We start from the raw sequence: 24,556 nt of genomic DNA, 5'->3' as shown, positions 1-24,556 counted from the left end.
CCCATTAAATATTTTATTTTATACATAGTTGGTTAATAAAACACATACAGTGGTTCTGATTATACGCATGTCAATTAACATTGTTTTGCTCAGTACTCTTTCCCTAACGATGTTCATAAAAGGTCAATAAACTCAGTATTACCAGATTTAACCACCTGAAATGTCAAACGCATTCTTTAGGGTTTTTTTTCATCACATTGTATTGTGATGTAATTGTATTGGCTACCAGCTGCTATAATGAGAAGCAGGATTAACCAATCAGGACCTTGCATCTTCCTGCTTCTGTACGACAAATCTACTCTCTTTCTCTCTGGTTTGTCCATCAAAGTCGATGAGGACCACACAGTATCATCAGTTTAAGTGGGAGTGGATTCGGAGATGGCTGATTAGTCCAATCTGAGCCCGGAATTGACGGTTGCAGTGAGGACAGAAGTTCAGACTGCCGACCTGGTGAAGAGCGGATACTTGCGAAGAAGGTGTTTCTCTGCCACATAACACAATCACTTTTGCTCGTAGGCTGTTGCACCATCATGAACTCGTCTGCGCCACCCCAAGCGATCACCGGCTATGCTTTCTCAGTTTTCAGGATCTATGTTACAGTTCTTGAGAGAGGCCTTGAGGGTATCTTTGAATCTCTTCTTTTGACCCCCACGAGATCGTTTGCCTTTGATGTAGTTCGCCATAAAACATCATCTTTGGTAATCATTCGTCGGCCGTGCGAACAACATGGCCAGCCCACCTGAGTTGTGCTTTGCAAAGCATGGTGTGGATGCTTGTCATCTTAGACTGTAGAACGACATCGGTGTCTGGGACTTTGTCCTGCCATCTTATCTTCAACAGTTTCCACAGACAATTCAGGTGGAAGTGGTTCAGCTTTTTCACATGGCGACTGTAGACAGTCCAGGTCACACAATCATATAGGAGAGTGGGCAGGACAACCGCTGAATAGACTTTCAGTTTGGTCTCAGTCTTGATGCCCCTTCAATTCCAAACACTAGATTGAAACCTTCCAAAAGCTGCACTGGCTCTGGCAAGTCTAGTGTTCACTTCCTCATCGATATTGGCTGTCTTTGATAGGGTGCTGCCAAGGTATGTAAACCTGTCAACATTATTAAGCTTCTGGCCATTGACAGTGATGGGTGGCTCAGTGTAGTCACAGCCAGGCGTGGGCTGATACAGAAGCTCATTTGTTTTTGGCAGAGATTGTGAGGCCAAAGTTCATGCATGCTGCAGAGAATAGATTCATGCAGCGTTGCATGCCTGCTTGCGTTCCTGAGTTGAGGGCGCATTCGTCAGCAAATAGGAACTCAGGAATGGACCTTGGTTTTGGTTCGAAACCTCCTCAGATTGAATAGCCTTCCATCAAAACGGTTGTGCAAGTCCATCCCGACATTATTGTCTGTGAAGGCATCAATCAGCACGGCAGAAAACATAAGCCTGAAGAGGCTGGGAGCCAACCTCGATTCACACCATTTGTATCTGTGAATGGCTCTGAGTAATTGCCAAGATCTTGGACCCATGCTGACAAGCATGCCATCATGGAATTGCTTCACCATTTCATTATACGTATCTGGGCATCCAAATTTGGCCATAATCTTCCAGAGGCCCTAATGGCTCACAGAGTCAAATGCCTTAGTTTGATCCACAAACAGAGTATAGAGACTGGACATTCTGTTCTTGACATTTTTCATGTAGTTGTCTGGCGGCAGTACCTTGTTCCTTCCTGAAGCCACACTGACCTCCGGCAACAGGCCCTAGTCAAGATGCTGTGTGAGTCTGCTGAGAAGTATTCTAATGAGGACCTTTCCTGCAACACATAGCAAAATTCCTCTGTGGTTGTCACAAGATTGGTGAGTTCCTACGCTTGTATAGATGAATAATGGACGCATCTTTGAAGTCTTGGGGGATGCGTTTCTGCTTCCACATCTCGCAGAACATCTCAGTAAGCCTCTTAATTAACTTAGGTCCACCAGATTTGTATATTTGGGACCATGATGCCTTGTGGACGTCTGGGGAGCCAAATCCTGAGGTTCATCTTTGAGACAAGCAGTCTGTAGTCCGTCCAGTAGTCTGTACCACACATGGACTTAGTCACATGGACATCCTGTCTGTCTTTCCTGCGGACTATTATGTAGCCGATCTGATGCCAGTGCTTTGAGTGGGGGTGCATCCAAGTTGTTCTGTTGCGTTTGGGCAGGCAGAAAACGGTTTTAGTTATCAGGAGATCGTTTGCTGCACATATCCTCAAGAGCTGCTGTCCATTGCTGTTACAGCTACTGATGCCATGTCTGCCGATCACTCCTTTCCACGCCACACGATCAGTGCCAACTCTGGCGTTAAAATTGTCTAAGAGGATCAACTTGTCTGACTTTGGTATTATAGCAATCAGTTCTTCGAGGTCTTGGTACAATTTGTCCTTGATGTCTTCTAGGTTTTTCATTGTTGGTGTGTAAGCGCTAATGAGTGTGGCTTGCTTTTCCCAGACAAGGGTAAATTCAACATCGGTCGGTCACTGATACCTCTGGGTACGTTGGATAGCTTTTTTACCAGCTTTGTCTGCCCAGAAAAAAACAACTCCTGAATTGCGGCGTTCATCTGTTCTTCACCCGCTCCAGAAGAAGGTGTAGCCTGATCCAACTTCAGTCAGCTGTCCTTCCTCTGCCATTTGGGTCTCATTAGGGCCGCTATATCGATCTTGTAGCGAACAACCTCCTTCACAATTAAGGCAGTTCTCCTTTCAGGTCTGTCGGCATCTCTATGATCAATTAGAGTGCGTATGTTCCACGCTCCAAGAGTAAGAGGAATGTTACTGGGTTTTTTTCGGGTTTCGACCGCATAAGTGGGATTCACACTGGCCGAGCTGGTCAGGATTGGTGAAGCAGACTTTTTGTAGGGCACCTTTTCTAGCCCCTCCTCAGTCTACAGAGGTGAGCATCGCTATCCTAAAAGAGGACTGCTCAGTCGCTCAGGTGGCTTCCGAAAGGTTGACCAAAGGGGGACAGACTACTCCTGAGGGAGCACAACGTGTCTCCCCACCAGAGGGGCTACCCCTCAATGAACACCCCATACACCACTGTACGACAAATACTAGCCATGTAGCTGCCTTCTAAGCTCAGGGATATCGAAGCAACAGCAGAGGAAGTGTGGGTTCATGGGTGGGAGTGTAAATGGAGATGAAGGAAATCTGAGTAAAGTTCAATAATATTTTTAATAATAAATATGAGGGTCATTAGAGGAATTGATTGTAGCATGTAAAATTTTTGAAAGTTTACTAATAATAATGAATGGATGAATCTGAACAAATCATTCTGAAGTTACTATGTAACTTGTACTATGTACTATGTATAGCTGTCCCCTGCATTTGATGAACTTGATGTAAGTCTGGGAAGAGGACATTCAGAAAACACACCGTAAGGGAATTCCGAGTATTACATCATGCCTCTGGGTTTCACCAACATTCATTTGTTCCAGGTCTGCATGGAATTCACACTGGTTTCTGATGAAGACCTGCAGCTTGACCAGAAGCTGTAAACTGGTTTTGTATGATAGCTATGTCAAGGTAAACCTCTCAAATTTTAGGTTAAGGGGTTGGTCTACTGCCCAGAAGGTCATGAGTTCAAATCCCAGCTTGGCCAAGCTGCCATTGTTGGGCCTTTTAATAAGGCCCTTAACCTCAATTGATCAGATGTATGAATAAGATAAATGTAAGTCACTCTGGATAAGGTCTGCCAATACTAACAATTTTTATTTTTAGTACCATAAAAAAATTGTCTTTTTTGTGAATTCTATTGGTGTTTTGTCTGACTGCTGCTTTAGCTGGAAAAAACTGATAGGTGGAGTTTTCAGCTGGCTCCTATTTCACCATAAGAAGGGGTTAAAAATCATAAATACCACTGCAAAACCTTAAATGTTGGCATCTCTGTTAAAGGATTTGAAACAAGGTTGTTTAAATGAGGACTGTTCTTACCCTCTAACCAATCTTCTCACACTCAAACCACAAACTTCTTCCACTTACAGAAGGAAAGAAGACAACAGCACACACAACGTGCACTCTTCATTTAATATTGATGAATGTATAACTTAAGTATAATAAAAATGCATTAAATACAGGTAACACTATGTTCTGGAAAACAAAGTGAATGGCCAAGAATAATTTGTGATACTCGGTACTGAAAATAAATCAAAGCTTTTCAATCAGGTGTTTCCTGACGAGCAGATCTTTTCCACATCACATAAAGTCTACATTACAGACAAATATACATGTGTAGAAGTAGTCATGAGATAATCATCATTTCATGAACACAGAATTAAATCATGTTTTCTCAAGTAACTAATGCGATTTGAGTTCACCAAGTGTTTAAATCAAAATTAGATTCAGCACAGACCACTACACAAACCTTATCCATGAGCAGAAAAACTAAAGTACATTAAATTATTTAACAATTTCAGTGACGGAATAAAATAAAAGACTGTATGAATGTATTTTAAGTAACGCTGGAACATTTCACTTCAGCGTACACACTGTGTTGAGGGCGACCTCGATTTTCTCTCACTCTTTTAGTTGTCCTTTCATTAAAGTGTAAGGCAGCGTAATTCAGCTCCACAGAGTCACGGTCCTAAATTATTTAAAAAATTATATATATCACATATATCATATCATATCATATTATATATATCACATATATCATATATATATATGATTATATATATATATCATATATAATTATTTAATCATTAATAAAGATTAAAAAAACTATGAAAAAGCAAAGTTTTTTGTGTATTATATTATAATTGGGTCGTTTTTTTGTGAAAAAGTGAAAAAGTACCTGAGTGTTCATCTTCTTAGTGTTTATCACAGCACTGTGCTGAAATCTCTCTGGGGAAAAATAAATGATAAGAGATTATGGAACAGATTTTCTTATCTGAAGAGCATGACTGATAATGCCTAAAGATCTACCAATGCTAACATTGTATTACAACATTAACGACTTTAGGACAACCCAATCTAATAATTCTAATAACTGAGTCTAACTGCTGGTCATTTTTATGCAAAACGTGTATTGAAAATGAATCTTATGAAACCCGTACCTTTGCACTGTACACAGTTTTTCCTTTTACAGAGTAAAACAGCTTGAACAGAGATCACAACCCCACACATTACCAATGCTGTTCCCAGGCAGATCAATGCAGGATTAAAAGTTGCTTTGGGAGACATAAACATGATATTTCAAATAAAAATATAAAGAAATAAAGGCTTGATGCTTTGACAATTCTTTCATTCTTTCACAGTAGCTGTGACGTCAACATAATATAACTATGTTCAGAAATAACAAATAGAGACAAATTAATAAATAAATAGATCAAATATTTTTTATGTTTTTCACTAACCAACTTCTGGTACATTCTCCAATTCTACTCGGGTTCCGTTCCCAAAAATGATCTTCCCACACACGGCCACAGCGCAGTAGTAAGTTCCAGTATCATTGAGGCTGAGGATGTTCTTGGAGAAGTTGTACACACAGGTGTGTGTAGAAGAGCCGCTCTCACACTGGTGGCTGCTGTTGTGATGAGTGTAAATGATTTGAGGATGGGATTGTGGTGGAGCAGCTCTGAACCAGAGCACTTGGAGTTCTGCTGATCTGCTCTCAGAGAGAACCGAGCACTGCAGAGTCACTGACGCTCCTGCAGGAACCGAGTCCGACATGCCGCTCTGGAACCCTGACACTTTTACATCTCTGTCATCTGGTCAGGATAATATTGAAAGTTCATGAAAAGTTCAAGAAAATCGGTTCATGTTAAAATCAATGTGGAAATAATTCCTAATTAAATATTCTGAGTCAAATATTGTAACTTTCCAATCCACTTATTGAGGAGGAAACCCGAAAGCCCAGAGGAAACCCACATGGGCACGAGGTGAACTTGCAAAACTCCACACAGATATTAATCTGAGCTCAGGATTGAACTGGGAACTCTGGGGTTGTGAGGTGCCATCGCTAGTTACTGCACCACATCATTGATGTTCATTTGAGCATGAATTTATCTTTTAGCACGGTCACATTTTGACAAGATAAAAGGGATATTTTTTCCTTGAAACATATGTACTGTAAATGTTAAGCAGTAAAATATGACTCCAAATATTAACATCCAAAACATATGATACAGAATTCTCAGTCTATACAACAACTAAACTGGACCTAAATTCATTAATGTAATGTGTAGTAAAATGTACAATCTTTACACTGTTTAAACTGTGATTATATTTAATCATTAAAGTTTTTTTTTTTGTTTTGTTTTTTTTTTAGGTTTGCCAGAAGCCCAGGTCCAAACATATTCTTTTATTTAATAAACAGAAATGGACTAAATCTAGTGTCCTAACCATGCCACTTATCCACAGGATTTTTGTTTAAGGTATACATACAGTACAATATTGATTAAATTTGGTAATATCAATTAAATTAAATCCGGGAAAGATGCAAAACAAAAGTTCTCAACAAAATATCAAATATAACCACAGTTTCTGGTATATTAGTCTTTTTCAACCACTTGGTATTCTTGATATGTAAGTGATGTTGCATTAAAAAGATGCATATGAGGCTGTCGTTAGACAATTTGGCAGATTTAAAATGTTGTTTTTCAAAATACGGCTCAGTCAGAATCTAAGAACAGCTGTTGTAACAAATATAAAGTCACAAAAATGGCATAATTGGGTGACTGTCATATATGCATGTATAAGCAGATTTGATTTAGTTAATTACCTGTTACAACCAAGAGCATTCCTCTGGATAATGACACATTATCCCAGCTAAATTCTACACAGTAGTAAAGACCTTGGTGTTCTTTCTTTACATGTGAAATTTTCAGAGAAAAGCTGTGATCAATTGCCTCCATTTTAAATCCTGACGTCTTGAACTCTGGGCTGATTTTGACATCTGTATATGATGATCTTTCTCCCACTTTTTGAGGCATCTCTCCAAATATTTGTTTGTACCAAATGACAATATTTAACACACCCTGACCCGCCACAAATGGGCAGTTAAGAGTAATACTTTCTCCCGCCTTCATAGGGATAAATGATGGTCCAGAAATAACCACAGCTTGGGCTGGAAAAGAATTCAAAATGAGATACAATGCATTAAGAAACAATGGGTGAAATTTTAAACTAATTGAAATCACAACTAAGAAGAGAACTCATTTTAATGAAAGCTATTAATAACTTACATATTAAACAAAGCGATAAGACAAGAATCCAGAGTACAGACATCTTCAGTGATGAAATGAGACTCATGTTGAGCAGATCACAGTAGCCAATTCACAAAAGCACTAGGTATTTTTTGCACTGGAGACTTTCATCTGATTGGCTGCTGCACTTCAAGTGTTCTCTATGTAAGGAGGCATTTCCTGTCTAGCTACAGGTTTCTATTTTGGTCACCAGGAGTCTATGTACCCTGTACAGTGCTATTAGTTTCTATTGTTTTACCCATTTTACCTGCAGGCAACAAAAGAAATGTAATGAAATCAGAAAATCAATTTAGAACCATTGGAAAGGTTTAAATAAATGTCATTTACTTAAGTATAACTTTCAGACTCTTCTTTGTGACTTTACTGATTGCTGTTGATTAGGACCACACTTTTATACTTCAAAATATATGTATTTTTTTTAAAGTGTAGGCCTATTGTAGTATGAGCCTTTAGTAGGTGAGTAGGTGAGGCCTCCTCACCCAACATCAGTGCCTGAGCTCACTAATGCTCTTGAGGCTGAATGAACACACTCAAAAATTTAGTGGAAAACCATTCCATAACAGTGGAGCTCATTATAACAGCATAGGGGAATAAATCTGGAATGGGATGTTCAACAAGCACATCTGGATGTGATAATCAGGTGTCTTCAAACTTCTGTCCATATATTGTACATTATAATACAGTGAAATTATTTTCTTCACATATGCCGGGGTGGGATAGTTAATAAAAGGAAACGTTCACAGAAAGCTGAAAACAGTGACTATTAACATCCTCTTGCAACAACAAAGCTGTTAAAACATGGCTCTGTTTTCCAGATTTGTTGTTTATGCAGCATGATTGCATTTTTTTTTTTATCTTATCTTCTTTGGGGTTCTTCTGTGTAATCATTTTATATTTAACAGGGTTGTGGTAGGTCCATAGTCTACCTCAGGAACACTGGATGTAGAGTGGGAATACACTCTGGACATGATGCCAGTCCATCACACAGCACCATGAACTAACACTTTCAAACACTCCTTCACTCCTAGGGACAATTTATCTTAGCCATGTTTTTGGGAGGGTGGAGGAAATGAGAAAACCTGGAAGAAACCCACAAGGACAAAGGAAGAATGTGTGAAATACCATACAGACAGTAACTAGAGCTCAGGATCAAACCGCGGGATCTGGAGCTGAGAGGTGATAATGCTACATGGGTTTTTATTATTTATTATATTTATTTACTTCCATCCATCCATTTTCCATACCTCTTATCTTACACAGGGTCACTGAGGAGCCTGGAGTATATATTTGTCTTATCACAGCAAACCAGTGACTACATTTCTCATCCTGCACTGCGTCCTACAAATATGGCTGCCATGGACTGCAAATCCCAGAACACTCACTTTCAATCTAATCATGCACATCTGCATCAAATTCACAGCACTCACAACCGCTGTATAACGAGACTGTTTGAACACAATATTCCATTTATGGTATTTAGCAGACACCATTATCCAGAGCGACTTACATTTATCTCATTCATACATCTGAGCAATTGAGGGTTAAGGGCCTTGCTCAAGGGTCCAACAGTGGCAGCTTGGCGTTTGAACTCATGACCTTCTGAGCAGTAGACCAACACCTTAATCGCTGAGCTACCACTACCATATCCCAGGGAACTCTGGGCATAAGATGGGGGACACTCTGGACATTATGCCAACCAATCATAGGGCACAATCGCACACACTATGTGTGATTGGAAATGCCAATCAGCCTACAACGCATGTCTTTGAACTGAGGAAATCGGAGTACCTGGAGGAAACCCCAAAGCACAGGGAGAACATACAACACCGCACACTGGGCGGAGGTGGGATTTGAACCCCCCAACCCTGGAGGTGTGAGGCAAACATGCTCACCACTAAGCCACCATGCCCCCATTTGTTTGTTTATTTATTTATTTATTCATTTATTAATTTGCTTATCTATATTTGTTTCATCCCTCACCCTCATTTTGTAGATATCTGCTTTATTAAAATAAAGGAAAAAGTGCAGCCTTCAGCTCTTTAATATATGAAATGACTCAGTTTCACAAAAATGTCTTTATTTACAAATATTTTTTTTTGTATAAACTTTAACAGATTTTGTGTTACACCTCTATAACAGATTGGCTAACATGCTAGCTATAATACGTGCTTACTAAAAGACAAGGAGAAAGGTTTTGTGCTTTCACACTTACAGTGAGGGGGGGAAAGTATTTAATCCCCTGCTGATTTTGTACATTTGCCCACTGACAAAGAAATGATCAGTCTATAATTTTAATGGTAGATTTATTTGAACAGTGAGAGACAGAATAACAACAAGAAAATCCAGAAAACGCATGTCAAAAATGTTATAAATTGATTTGCATTTTAATGAGGGAAATAAGTATTTGACCCCCTCTCAATCAGAAAGATTTCTGGCTCCCAGGTGTCTTTTATACAGGTAACGAGCTGAGATTAGGAGCACACTCTTAAAGGGAGTGCTCCTAATATCAGTTTGTTACCTGTATAAAAGACACCTGTCCACAGAAGCAATCAATCAATCAGATTCCAAACTCTCCACCATGGCCAAGACCAAAGAGCTCTCCAAGGATGTCAGGGACAAGATTGTAGACCTACACAAGTCTGGAATGGGCTACAAGACCATTGCCAAGCAGCTTGGTGAGAAGGTGACAACAGTCGGTGCGATTATTCGCAAATGGAAGAAACACAAAAGAACTGTCAATCTCCCTCGGCCTGGGGCTCCATGCAAGATCTCACCTCGTGGAGTTGCAGTGATCATGAGAACAGTGAGGAATCAGCCCAGAACTACACGGGAGGATCTTGTCAATGATCTCAAGGCAGCTGGGACCATAGTCACCAAGAAAACAATTGGTAACACACTACGCCATGAAGGACTTAAATCCTGCAGCGCCCGCAAGGTCCCCCTGCTCAAGAAAGCACATATACATGCCCGTCTGAAGTTTGCCAATGAACATCTGAATGATTCAGAGGACAACTGGGTGAAAGTGTTGTGGTCAGATGAGACCAAAATGGATCCCTTTGGCATCAACTCAACTCGCCGTGTTTGGAGGAGGAGGAATGCTGCCTATGACCCCAAGAACACCATCCTCACCGTCAAACATGGAGGTGGAAACATTATGCTTTGGGGGTGTTTTTCTACTAAGGGGACAGGACAACTTCACCGCATCAAAGGGACGATGGACGGGGCCATGTACCGTCAAATCTTGGGTGAGAACCTCCTTCCCTCAGCCAGGGCATTGAAAATGGGTCGTGGATGGGTATTCCAGCATGACAATGACAAAAAAAAACCTTAATCCCATACAAAATCTGTGGAGGGAGCTGAAGGTTCGAGTTGCCAAACGTAGCCTTGAAACCTTAATGACTTGGAAAAGATCTTCAAAGAGGAGTGGGACAAAATCCCTCCTGAGATGTGTGCAAACCTGGTGGCCAACTACAAGAAACGTCTGACCTCTGTGATTGCCAACAAGGGTTTTGCCACCAAGTACTTAGTCATGTTTTGCAGAGGGGTCAAATACTTATTTCCCTCATTAAAATGCAAATCAATTTCTAACATTTTTGACATGCGTTTTTCTGGATTTTTTTTTTGTTGTTGTTATTCTGTCTCTCGCTGTTCAAATAAATCTACCATTAAAATTAGAGACTGATCATTTCTTTATCAGTGGGCAAACATACAAAATCAGCAAGGGATCAAATACTTCTTTCCCTCACTGTATGTATACTTATTTTTTTAAATCGTCACCTTATATGTTAATGCACCATAGAATTCACCAGATTTCCAATCAGGCTGAACATTATAAATAGGAGAGTAATTAACAAGAAAATCTATGATAATTATGATCTAAGAAAGAGGAGAGTAAATCACGTCAGTGTACACATTATCACGAGCTCGTTCTCTCTTTCCTCTCTTTTTATTGAGGTTTGAAGCAGCAAAATTCAGCTCCTCAGCATCACGGCTCTGTGGGAATGGATATGAAAGATTCGTTTCACACGGCAGATATCTCATTGATGGAAAATTAGCACATTGCAACATTTTAGCCTTATCTGAGTGGGATTATTTTCCTAGTAATGTAATTTGCACAGGATAAAATCAAGAAACCGCTTTCATCTGACTCTATTATGAGGTTTTACTGACTGTGTTAAACAGAACTATAAAACTACAGATGTTTTCTAGGATCTTGTGAGTAATCACTTAAATTACAGTAAAATAAATCACACTCAAATAAGGCTTTTGTCATTTTGAACCTAATAATAATAATAATAATAATAATAATAATAATAATAATAATAATAATAATAATAATAATAATAATGTTGCTCAGCATTAGTTACCTGATCTGGTGTTTTCTTGACCACAGAATCTTGAGATCTCCCTAAAGAGAAAAATATTTTTATGTTTAGATCCAGATTGTGTGTGTGTGTGTGCATATATATATATATATATATATATATATATATATATATATATATATATATATATATATATATATATATATATATATATATATATAAAATTTCACTGTGAGAGTACATGTGTGGCAGTTTGGGAAAAACAGGTTTTGAGGATTGGGTTTTTCCTGCCTGTAGCATACTTTAACACTTCATCTTACCTAAAATTTTGTAGAAATTGTTTTATTAACTTTGTCTTTCCACAGATAATTATGTCTGATAGAAGCCATTTTAATAAACACACTTTAGACTATGAACACACAGCTTTCATGTTCATGTGTATTACTTTTATATTATATTTGTTATTATAGTATTATGTTTATTATATATTATATTTATGTTTAAATAAAATGCAAATTAATCAATATATACAGAAGCTGTGGCTTTTAGACAATAAGTGTGTTTGAGTACTTCAATGGAACTGGACTCAAATAGCTCAATGTAAATTTTGTAATTAAGATACACAACCTTACTGAAGACTCACCATGACAACATTCACAGTTTCTCCCTTTACTGCTTACAACATGAGTAAAGATCACAACCACACACACTCCCAAAGCTACAGCGAGAAAGATCATTACAGGATGCAACGATTGTTCTGTAGCAACAAAAAAAGCACACAGTGATACAGGACATCACATTTCATGTAGAATAAAATACCGATACTGTCCTGTGATTATAATGACGTTAATGTGTTCTTACTCAATTGTACTCGTGTCCCGTTCCCAAAAATGATCTTCCCACACACGGCCACAGCGCAGTAGTAAGTTCCAGTATCATTGAGGCTGAGGATGTTCTTGGAGAAGCTGTACACACAGGTGTGTGTAGAAGAGCCGCTCTCACAGTGATGGCTGCTGTTGTGATGAGTGTAAATGATTTGAGGATGGGATTGTGGTGGAGCAGCTCTGAACCAGAGCACTTGGAGTTCTGCTGATCTGCTCTCAGAGAGAACCGAGCACTGCAGAGTCACTGACGCTCCTGCAGGAACCGAGTCCGACACGCCGCTCTGGAACACTGAGACGCTTAAATCTGGTTTACCTGTTCAGTGTAATACAGACAGATCTTAGTTTGTTTATTTTATACCTGGGCCTACAACACATACATAAGACATTTTCAATTGTTATGAGTATAATTTAGTATCTAATGCAAGCCCAACCCAATAAGTGCATGTACAGAGAGACACTGATTCTGCTGAATGAACCAAGCTCAACATCACTCTAGAGCACTGACATGTTTGTAATACATATCATGTAGAGTATATTACATAAAGATATACTGCAATACATAGGAAAAAATGTGAAGTCATACAAATCGACAATACAACCAAATACAATGTCAATTAGCAAAAATTCTTACCTTTGACTGATAAAAATGTTCCATTTGTAAACCTTGTTAAGAAATTTATATATCCACAGTAATACACGGCTTCATCCGAGGGTTCCACATTAACAATTTTTAAATGGCCGTTCCTTTTTTCTTTCTCGATGCTGAATTTTGGTGGCTTGAACTCATTTTCGTAATAGGTTTCATGTTGAACTGCAACTATTACACAAGGCTTGTGTCCGACTTTTTGCTTGTACCAGATGATGGAATCGGTATTTTCCTCTCGCAGTCGAAAGCAGTGCAGAGTCACGTTATCACCGACATCAGCAGTGATCATTGTGTTCGGATGATTGATGCTGTTCATCTGTGTAGAATCTGCTGTTAAGAGTTGGAGAACAAAACATGTCACACTCAGATACACCAAAAGTCTGTTCTATCAGTAATACACAGAGATTGTCATTAGTGTCCTAAGTGCACTTAGATTTGAGCAAGATTTTAAAAAATAATAATAATAAATTTTCATTTAAAAAAGTAAACTGCATTTGTGTCAATAATCCTATGCGATAATGATGCATGTAATGAAAACCATACACACTTACCAATTTTATTAAAAAGCATCGCTGTAATCCACATCAGCATCATCATCTTCAGTCTGAGGTCTGTGTATAACATGTCTCCTCTTGCCACACTGTCAGATGGTCAAACTGAGCACATGTGCCAAAGCTTTGAAGCTCTGACATCACAGACTGAACTGACTGACTGTAGACCTTAATGCTGTTCCTGCCAGTTTCCTGGAATAGCGCTAGACATTTTTCACAATTTTGCATTTAAAGCCAGTTTCAATTAAATTTTATTTTCTTGTAAAATAATAAATAAATAAATAAATAAATAAATAAATAAATAAATGGATCTACATCAACTTCCCTTTTCATTAGTTAATAAGATTGGTACACTTAGTTTATCATAGTTTATTGTTAATGGGGCTTGTTACGGCAGCACATATACTAAAATACTTTCATATCCTTCTTGATTCTCTATAACAACTAAGCAATCTAAAATTAAATGTGTGAAATCGTTGTCGTAGACAAAAAATATATTCATGCCGACGTATTCGTTTCTTTTATTAGAAAACTAACATTTTATTCACAATAAAATATATTTGTTCAAACGGACGACTCGGAGCGAAATATTCGGAAAAGCAGGCGATAAGAGTCCGGCATAGGTGTAAACTCCTTTAATACTGTTTAAAAAGCATCTCAGGGAAATTCCTCAAGAAATCGGGTGAGAAAACGCCAAGAATACATTTCTGGAAATTCTAGGCGAAGAGGGCATCTACTTTGAAGATGCTAAAATACTCAATTATTTTGATTTATTTTTTATTTTTTTATCACAACATAATTCCCGTAGTTCCACTTGTGTTACTCCAAAGTTTTGATGACTTTATCGTTATTATTCTAAAATGTGGAGAAAATAATAAAAATAAAAAATAAGTGTGTCTAAACTTTTGACCAGTGGTGTATATAAGAAAATAGGCATGAAAACGGTTTAACCTCTTTCAACTGGTCGCAGTTTGACTGCTATGTGTCCTGTGTGTGTGTGTGTGGGGGGGGGGGGGGGGGGGGGTCAGTGTAAAGTACTAACATACACTCCAGCTGTGTCTGTGTGAGAGCAGGTGTGTGTTGTGGTTCTTTCTGTATCTGTGTATGAGAGTGGGTGTGTGTTGTGGTTGTCTCTGTGTGTGTTAGTGCTGCGAGTGTGTGTTTCACGTTTGTGTCATGTCCATTGGAGGAAGCTTCATCTTGCCGTGATGAAATCTCCCCTAACACATTACACTTGCTTACCTTTTATCACTTCCTGTACTGGTCCACAGTACAGTTTATTTATTCAAATTATAATGTGTTGGTACTGTTTATCCATCTAATGACTAATAACTCATTATATACTCTTATTCTTCTTCTTCTAACTGTGTCATTAGTTAGGGCTCTCTCTCCCAAAATAAATACTGCAATCTAAAACAATACTTTTATTTGATTTGATTGAACAATAGCAACTTTTGCGTCAGAGCTCTAAGCCAGAAATTTAAGGAATTAGTAATACCTCACGGTCTTTCTGCAGCACTCCGTTCTTAACATTTTTAATTTGTCTAAATACTCCACAATAGTCTTTTTCCAGTAGCTGATATTACTTCATACTAATCATACATGTTTATATACTGTATTTATGACATTAAGGTCATCCTGAGGCCTACGCGCTTCCACTCCAGCAATCCTGCAAGCTGTAAACTCCTGCTTCTGTCCTAGAGACTATAAACCACTACACACTTTCTCTTCCTTCTGATTTCTGGCCAACATCTCCCCTACACTAACAGTATAAATATTCCAGTGATGAGTAGATCATAAATATTTTAATCATAAACCAAAAATATTAATCTAATCTAACATTAACTAGAATCTTACTTTATATAGACAAGCCAGGCTAAAGCCTCCGAAGGTTTCTTCCATGTGAAGTCTTTCCTCACACTATTAAAACACACCACTGATGTCTGGAAAGCGGCTCTGAGACAGCTTGTATTGTGAAACGCTCTATAATTAATAAAATTCTGTTATATTCGTTTAGGAATCAAGATTAAAGAATTGGTTTTGCAGTTCTCAAATAGTTCAACCATAGACTTAAGATGCTCTGAGGTTTATTGTAAGAGGACAATAAAAAATACTTACAAGAAAACAAAGTACAGTGAAAAAGTATTTGCCTGATTTCTTCTGTTTTTGTGTATATCTCATACTAAATCATTTTAGATCTTCAAATAAAATACAACATAAAACAAAATACAACATAAAACAAAGGCAACCTGAGTAAACACAATGCAGTTTTTATTTATTTATTTTGCTGAAGCAAAAAAAAAAGTTATCCAACACCTATCACCATTACGAAAAACTCTTTAAAACTTAAAATATGGTTGTGTCACCTTTACAGGAATAACTGAAACCAAACGCTTCCGATAACTGGAGACCAGTCTTTCACTTGCTTCTAGGACTAGGACTTACTCCTATACTTTGGATCATTGTCTTGCTGCATAATCCAGTTGCGCTTGAATTTCATCTTACGGACTGAAGACCGAATATTCTCTTTTAGGATTTTCTGGTAGAGAGCAGAATTCATGTTTCCCCTCAATTATTACTAGGCCCAGGCCCTGAAGCAGCAAAGCATCCCCACACCATCACACTCCCTCCACCATGCTTGACTGTAGGTATGATGATCTTTTTGTGGAATTCTGTGTTTGATTTACGCCAGATGTAATGGGACCCCTGTCTTCCAAACAGTTCCACTTTCAACTCATCAATCCACAGAACATTCTCCCAAAAGCTTTGAGGATCAAGGTGTGTTTTGGCAAAATTCAGACGAGCCTTAATGTTCTTCTGGGTTAGCAGTGTTAGTCCAGTGTCTTTCTGACAGTGGAGTCATGAACAGTGACCTTTATTGATGCAAGAGAGGCCTGTAGATCCTTTGATGTTGTCCTTGGCTGTTTTCTGACTTCCTGGATGAGTTGACGCTGTGCTCTTGGAGGAACTTTGGAAGGTCAGACACTTCTGGGAAGGTTCACTGCTGTGCCGAGTTTTTCCATTTGGAGATAACGGCTCTCACTGTGTGTGTGGAGTCCCAGAGCCTTTGAAATAGCTCTGTAACCCTTTCCAGACTGATGTATTTCAATCACCGTTTTCCTCATTTCTGGAATTTCTTTCATCTTTGGCATAGTGTGTTACTGGGTAAGACCTTTTAATCAACTTCATGCTGTTGAAAAAGTTCTATTTAAGTGTTGATTTGATTGAACAGGTTTTGCAGTAATCAGGCCTGGGAGCTCTGGATAAGGGGGTCTGCCAAATGTCATAAATGTAAATATATCATTATGATATTTGTTGTAATTACTGACTTCACTTTGTTACACTAAAGTTTGTCACCTTTTTACTCTCCATGAACATACATGGGTCCAAATTTCTGAGACTACACAGAACATCTGGGATTCTTTTCTTTTTTCTTTTTAACTGCAAATAAGGAAAATTGTAAAAAATTTACGAACTTTAAAACAAGGAAATGAAATGACCAATATCTTGAGTATTCAATATTCTAGGCCACTATTTAAATATAAGCAAAAGTGTGACATTAACTGTACATGCTTATCATTAAATTTTCCATTAAAGCTCATGACAGTCCAATGGATTTAATCTAATATGGATTATCACGTTTTATACAAACTTGTGGAGCTCGAGTACGCGCTGTCATTAAAGCTAAAATATCAAGGAACTGAATCAAGAACATACTGTAAAGTGTCAAGTTAGAAGTAAAGTACCACTGCACCTTTTATTTAAAAATTAAAACAAATAATTTCGCTTGAACAGAAGTCAAGTGTAATCTGGTGAGTTCCATAATCCAGTGCGTATTTAAAGATTATAAAACAAAATATATATTTTTCATACTGTATTTTCCTGTCAGTGCTAATATGTTCAAACAATATCTAATTCTTCTTCTGACTTATGATCACAAATACATGCAAGATGTCTGTGTCATTTTTGGGAGGAGTTGTATTCAGGCCTTAATGCGGCTCCTCCTTCACCACTGTGTGATGCTAACCAATCACGTTCTCTTTCTCTCGCTCTCTCTCACACTCACATTCACTCACACACACACACCCTATTATGATCCTGAAGATATATCTGACATTAAAGGGTTTGTCATTATATACAATAAGTGTAGTTCAGACATTTTCTGGATGTTAGTATACAGTCCATGACTATGACCAAGGTCATTTACCAGGGACATATGACTGTTTTTCCTACTTTTAATATGTTATAAGTTGAATAAAATTATAGTAGTCAAGCTAAATGTGTACATTAAATGTTAAATATATACACTGCACTGAATTTAGGATATTTTACATGTCTTTATATCAATATGTCAATATTCTTTATATGGAGTGTGTGTGTGGGTGGGTGCGTGGGTGGGTGTGATTATTCATTTGAATATTTTAAAGCCCTTAAGAACAGAATTTTTAAACAAACATTCTTGACATTCTCAACAAAAAAAAAAACACTTTTAAAAACATATATGCTATATATACTGTGTGTGTGTGTGTGTGTGTGTGTGTGTGTGTGTGTGTGTGTGTGTGTGTGTGTGTGTGTGTGTGTGTGTGTGTGGACACCTCTGTGCACGTGTGTAAGGTGTTGAGGTGTGTGTGTGTGTGTGTGTGTGTGTGTGTGTGTGGTTTTGTATCTCTGTTTGTCTCTTTGCCCATTCACACACTGCAGCTCTGAGAGTTTCATCTCTGCAGGCTGCTCTGACCGCCGAGTCGCTTTTCTCAGAAACACCATCAGTTTCTCACCTCTCAAACTTTCCACAGGATGTGTGGCTATATATGTTTTTCTCAGGCCACACCGTTGTTGTTCTTTTTTTCTTTTTCAGACACGATGCAAAATTAGAGCTAGACTTCATATAGTTGTGTAATATTATAACACCTCTCATTTAAATCCCCAGATTTCACCCTGCACTTTAATCTGATCTAAATACACAACAGCATGTTCTCTTATTGTGTAACCCGTCAGATATAATGTTATTTACACAGTCAGTTACTCAGCTTTAGATCATCCTGATGGTGCTCATGAAAAGTTTCCATCATGAGAAAGTCTTCAGGGCATTACATATATATAGATATAAGAACAAAAGTATAACATGTTGTCATTTAATGTATGGAAACTGTAAATTGTTGGTAAACTGCTGAGGTCTAAGAAGAATAAAACACTCGGAACATGCTGTTATAGGAAAATAATCAACATTGGGGTTTCTTTTGATTTTTTATATAACAGAACAGCGTTTTATTTATTAATTATTATACATGCTGTAAATACTGAGCTAGTTACTGGGTACACCCATCTAGTGATTTATCATCTGCTCAATGTGTATAAACATTTAACTTTAAATTATTGACACTCTGTAAGAGAATTACCAAAAAAATGTATAGATCAGTAAATTTTTCTACTCAAATTTTAAAAATAATTTTTGTTAAAATGTCATTTGTTTTATTTTATTTTTAATAAATATCTCTAGTGATTTTTTGTTGTTGTTCTTTTTAATTTCCTGAAGTCTAATTTATTACACTATGTATGTCAAACAGATTTAAGCTGTATTTCATATTCTTTAGTTTTTTGTTGTTGTGTTTTCTTTTTTTTTCTTTTTTTTTTGTGAATAAAGCAAATATGTGCAAAAACAATTCTAAAAATGAGGATGAAATACAAAATCGTACTTTCTCTAATCACTCAACAGTTTGAGATTAAATGTAATCCTAAAACTTAAAACAAATTCAAGCACATTAATTATCACTTGACCTCTTGAGAAATTGGAACACACACACAAAAATCGTGTCTTAATAAAATGTTCTTTTTAATTAAATAGGAGCATAAATGTATTTTTCAGTCCTCATTCATTATCAGATACTTTTACTTTTATCAACTGAGTGAATATATTATTTGTGTGTTCTTTTTTTAATTATTTGCTTTTGTTTGCTCTGCGGTATAAATCTCTCTGCTCGGGTAAACAGGAAGGTACAGCGAGTGAAAACCACACTGAATGTTCCACACCGCTCTCAGCTTTAACTTTCCAGACCACACCTGTGTGTGCATTCTGCGTCGGCTGAGAGACGTGAGGGGACAAAAAAAATCACACGGCCGGCTTTCATGAAAATAACAAATAAATCATCAAATACAGAATGGGGTTAAAGACAAATACTCTTGTTTTTTATAATTAAAAAATCAATATACTAAAAATACCCTGAGGAATTTTATATATATATATATATATATATATATATATATATATATATATATATATATATATATATATATATAAATAATATGTTTTATATAACTTTATAAATAATGTTTTTTTATACTCTCAGACATTTTTAATGAAATATGGAAAATAGTGTAAAATATGCAGTGAATGATTGAATACTCGATCACGCTGTTATCATTCCTCTTCTTTACAGTAACCGAACTCTGCCTTTAGAGCAGCTTTACACACTCTTTTAACTCTTTACATTCTCTCAGCCAGATTCAGGAGTCAGACACGTTATTTTCACCCGTGTTAATTCAGTTCCTCGTGATGAGAACGTCTCTGCTCCTTCACTCTCTGCCGCAGGTCTCTGGAGAACATCTGCACTGGGTTTAGACCACGTTACTGTGAAGTCCAGCTCAGCTTCTTCCAATTCATTATGTACCTTTTAATAAATATTTCAGATGTCCAAGAGTGGTGTGTGTGTGTGTGTGTGTGTGTGTGTGTGTGTGTATCTCGGCTGTTTAGCCGAGAGGTCATGTTAATATTAAATACAGATGCCCAACATCATGCTCATGTTTAAGTGAAAAACAGGCACTAAAAGTGGATCAGACGAGCTACAGCAGCAACACAACAACCTGCACTGAACTTCCTTATTAGAGGCTTGTGGGCGGGGCTTCTTATAATCTACCAGATCAAAAGCATTTCACTTTTTTTCTCATCAGCTGCCGAGTCGCTGCAGGGCACAAAGATCATTTTTCATTTGTCCTGATCTCATCAAACATCTTCAGGTGCAATTTCTCAAACACTTTTTCCCTGTGACGTTCATCTCTGCTTTATTTATGTTTTGCAAAAACTATTAATAGTTTGAAGTTTGCTGTGGTATATGAGGAATAAAACACTTTGGGACGTGCCGTTCAAGGAAAATAAAGAACCTCAGAGTGGTAACAATAACTCTGCTTCATCACACCACCCCATTATTGATTATTTCCCTATAATAGCACATCCTTAAATGTTTTTTTCCTTACATATGACACCCTATAATGCTGAATTTCATCATGTCTTTGTCACACTTTTCACATTATCTATATGTACAGAACACATGTATTGTCACGTATTGTAGTCCTGAAGGCATGACACTTCATCTTACTGAAGTTCTGAAAACACACTTTCTTATGGCAGTAAAAACACACTTTCCTTTGACACGAGTTAAAGCCACAGCACCGCCCTGTAACCACAGACCAAACCCAGAGGAACCCTAAACAATCCCTCCATCCTCATGAGGTCTACGTGGGTGAAATACACTCTGTGTTGAGGTTTTTTTTTTCTTCTTTTTTTTTCAGCAGTCTTGTTATATGACGCAACATTTTTTGAGAACGTTCCTCTAAGTGCATTGGTCTAGGTCACTTTCTTCACTCTTAATATGTTAGTTTTACTTTGAGCCCTGTCACACCGCACTGGCGCCATCTAGTGACATAATATTTGCTATCTGTGCCTTTTTTTTTTTTTTTTTTTTTTTTTTTTTTTTTTTTTTTTTTTTTTTTTTCCATTTAACATTTTGTAACCAGAGACCCCTTTGAGGAGGAAATAAAATCACTACTTTGAATAAACTACAACTTTTAAATAAATCACTCATGTTAATCACTATTGACTCACACCAAACAAAACTGTACAAAACAGCTATTAAATAAGGAACCTGCCATCTTTGTGCAACTTCTTAATTAAATGAACTTTAATTACAAGAGTTTTACGAGTACTAAAAGTGTTTCATTAAAAGCAGGGACACGTTGGATGGTGAAGCCATTAAGCCTGTGAATAAGATTCATAAATCACTGCTAGCTATAAAACATAACCATCTGGTGCTTCAAGTGCATAAATAAAGTCCTTTTCGCGCGATTAGATTAGATCGAGAGTATTCCAATAAGATACCAAATCCAAGAAATATATCTTTACATTATATTTATTTCTTTTTGTTTCACTTTTCACTCACTATGAACCAATAATCATAACATTGTGTCATTTATAGCATTTTTCCTAGTTTTGCTAAAATTGCAGTTAGATTTAAATCGTTGCTCATTCACATTATTATTTAAGATAATGATCTTTAGATTAAAAAATAATCTTCCAAAAATTTAACACACCTGCTCCCCATTCACAACTGAGACCTTGTAACACTAACAAGTCACATGACACCGGGAGGGAAACTGGCTAATTGGGCCCAATTTGGACATTTTCACTTAGGGGTGTACTCACTTTTGTTGCCAGTGGTTTAGACATTAAAGGCTGTGTGTTGAGTCATTTCGAGGGGACAGCAAATTTACACTGTTACACAAGCTGTACACTCACTACTTTACATTGTAGCAAAGTGTCATTTCTTCAGTGTTCTCACATGAAAAGATATCATCAAATATTTACAAAAATGTGAGGGGTGTACTCACTTTTGTGAGATACTGTATGTATGTGTGTAGTGTACAGCAGGGTAGAGACATTAAATGCAGCACTGCATGAATTTATCTGGTGTATTTTATTAGTATCGAGTGAATGTGCTCTATGGAGGCTGTTGGATTAGAGGTGTAGGTGTTCAGGGCAGAATTTTTTGACCTCGGATCTGATTAAAAACTCCTGCCGTGACCCGGATTCGAACCGGGGTTGCTGCGGCCACAACGCAGAGTACTGACCACTATACGATCACGGCTCTCCACCGCGGAGCTGCGGGTGTGCTTTGGGATTCGTGCATGTCTCTGTTGAGAGAGAGAACGAGTGCGTGTGTGTGTGTGTGTGTTTGAGAGAGAGAGAGAGTGTGTGTGTGTGTGTGTGTGAGAGAGAGAGAGAGAGAGAGAAAGTGTGTGTGTGTGTGTGTGTGTGTGTGTGTGAGAGAGAGAGAGAGAGAGAGAAAGTGTGTGTGTGTGTGTGTGTGTGTGTGAGAGAGAGAGAGAGAGAGAGAGAGAGAGTGTGTGTGTGTGTGTGTGTGTCAGCTGAAGGACAAACTGATGGCTACATTGTGGAGGAGTTTATTTATCTCTCTAGTTTGTTCTGTCTCTATGTGACCCCTTAGACTGAAAATCAATAGAAAGTTCTCCTGACTGCTCCCCTGTTTTTCAGTGTTTAATGAGCAACTCCACTCTTCTCAACAAGCACGAAACCTCGTGTGTCCTGGACAAGGTTGCCAGATTGTGTGTTTCCGTGTTATAATAAACTTAAGAAGACCTCATGGGTGCTATATGTGTATGAGCTTTTTAATTATTAATCAAAGAAAATACCACAACAGCTGATACATTTCTGAAAGTGTTGACATTGACATGCGTTTGTAAGATGTTTATATGATGTTCTGAAGAACTTATGAACCATAAGTAACATAAAGGAAATGTTCCACACAGAAAAACAAAAACTTGCTACACGGCATGCCATCTGTGTATTGCAGTTCACTTTCCTCCCAGTATGAGTACTTTTTCTTCATCCGTCTTTCGTATGAGACGTTAAACCGAGGTCCTTTCACTTTCATCCGTCTTGCGCCTGGCCCAAGCCGTCCCTCTTGATCATGGCCCTGGTTCTGAAAACCCACAAAATAGAACCGGAGTCATATTCCATTATTCCTAGCTCAGGTATTCTGGCGAGTTGGGCGGCCTGCTTTGAAGACTCTAATTTTTTCAAAGTAAATGCCCCGGGCTCCTGCAAGGGACCGGACACCCAGCCAAGGGCATCCGGGGGCGCCAGGGAGGCAGGGTCTGAGACAGGCAGTGGCTCGTGTCGCGGCAGACCACCAGCCCACTCCCGAGATCCAACTACGACGTTAAACCAAGTACACCCCTTCATGGCAATGTTATTCTCTAATAGCTGTGGTCTCTTTCAGCATTTTAGTGCAAAAATTGTTCAGGAATTGTTTTAGGGGCATGACAAAGAGTTCAAGGTGTTGACTTGGCCTCTAAATTCCCCAGATTTCATTCCATTCGAGTATCTATGGGACGTGCTGGACAAACAAGTTGTATACCGCTTTGTGGCTGAGACACATACTGCCAGTGGTTGTCTATGGAGATTGCATGGCTATATGCTTTATTTAATGCACCTGTTATCAATGGATGTTGCTGAAACTCCAGAAATCAATCATCAGGAGTGGTGTCCACATACTTTTGGCCATGTATCTCATCTCACGCTCATTACGTTCACATGGACAACAATAATCCGTTATTAACGCAATTAAGACGATACTCTGATTAAGAAAGTAGCATGTAAACAGTGATTATTGATGACCTTAATCTGATTAAACTCATACTCGAAGTAAACACAGATGGAATTAAGACATGTGGAGTATCCCTGTTTTAGTCGCATTATCAACGTGCGTTACAGACATGTACACACCTTAATCACACAATTAACATCATGTGGGAGTTTTCACCGCATTGTGAGACAGGACAGGTACACACACGGCAGTGCTCAACCGTTTGACGCCAAACAAGAGAGCATGGCTGCGGCCCAAACCTCGTACTTACCTGCTATATAGTAGGAGAGATACATGTATTTCAGCTACTATTTAGGAGGTAAGTATGCGGTTTGGGACGCAGCCCACGGCTTCAAGCAGTTGTCTATTTGCACGTACAGCATGACAAATATTTCACCGCACTTGAAGCTTTCATAAAATTAAAAATGAAACACCCAAAACTGTATACGGTCCCATAACGAAGACCAACTGTATG

General features: G+C 38.0%; 1 protein-coding gene, 1 long non-coding RNA gene, 1 other non-coding gene and 1 gene segment (V, D, J or C); all 4 read right to left on the bottom strand.

Moving 5' to 3' along the window:
* Positions 1-4,128: 4,128 nt before the first annotated feature.
* On the bottom strand, positions 4,129-5,203 carry LOC128633479 (uncharacterized). Its single transcript, XR_008396886.1, has 3 exons — positions 5,089-5,203; positions 4,827-4,876; positions 4,129-4,616 (listed from the first exon to the last, which is right to left on the bottom strand). It is a non-coding gene; the product is annotated as an uncharacterized LOC128633479 (long non-coding RNA).
* A 180-nt stretch (positions 5,204-5,383) lies between these two features.
* Positions 5,384-5,735, bottom strand: LOC128633503 (Ig kappa chain V region K29-213-like). The segment is given in 1 exon segment: positions 5,384-5,735. A coding segment is annotated over 1 exon segment (321 nt).
* Positions 5,736-10,993: 5,258 nt separating this feature from the next.
* LOC108268742 (uncharacterized) lies at positions 10,994-13,726 on the bottom strand. The gene is made up of 6 exons (XM_017473883.3): positions 13,646-13,726; positions 13,080-13,424; positions 12,426-12,761; positions 12,208-12,321; positions 11,607-11,647; positions 10,994-11,232 (listed from the first exon to the last, which is right to left on the bottom strand). Exons 1-6 carry the CDS (start codon positions 13,716-13,718, stop codon positions 11,116-11,118), a joined length of 1,026 nt encoding a protein of 341 aa, XP_017329372.1. The 5' UTR covers positions 13,719-13,726; the 3' UTR covers positions 10,994-11,115.
* An 8,762-nt stretch (positions 13,727-22,488) lies between these two features.
* Positions 22,489-22,560, bottom strand: trnah-gug (transfer RNA histidin (anticodon GUG)). The gene has a single exon. It is a non-coding gene; the product is annotated as a tRNA-His (tRNA).
* Positions 22,561-24,556: the final 1,996 nt, after the last annotated feature.

This window comes from Ictalurus punctatus, chromosome 8 (assembly GCF_001660625.3).
Source record: "Ictalurus punctatus breed USDA103 chromosome 8, Coco_2.0, whole genome shotgun sequence".
Lineage (NCBI taxonomy): Eukaryota > Metazoa > Chordata > Actinopteri > Siluriformes > Ictaluridae > Ictalurus > Ictalurus punctatus.
This window is presented reverse-complemented; position numbering and strand designations above follow the sequence as displayed.

Excerpts from the sequence above, each read along its gene's own strand:
- LOC108268742 (XM_017473883.3), bottom strand. The coding sequence starts at position 13,718 with ATGTTATACACAGACCTCAGACTGAAGATGATGATGCTGATGTGGATT. Across the intron at positions 13,425-13,645 it reads GATGCTTTTTAATAAAATTG|CAGATTCTACACAGATGAAC; the intron begins GTAAGTGTGTAT and ends AACTCTTAACAG. Across the intron at positions 11,648-12,207 it reads AAACTGTGAATGTTGTCATG|GGAGATCTCAAGATTCTGTG; the intron begins GTGAGTCTTCAG and ends TTTTCTCTTTAG.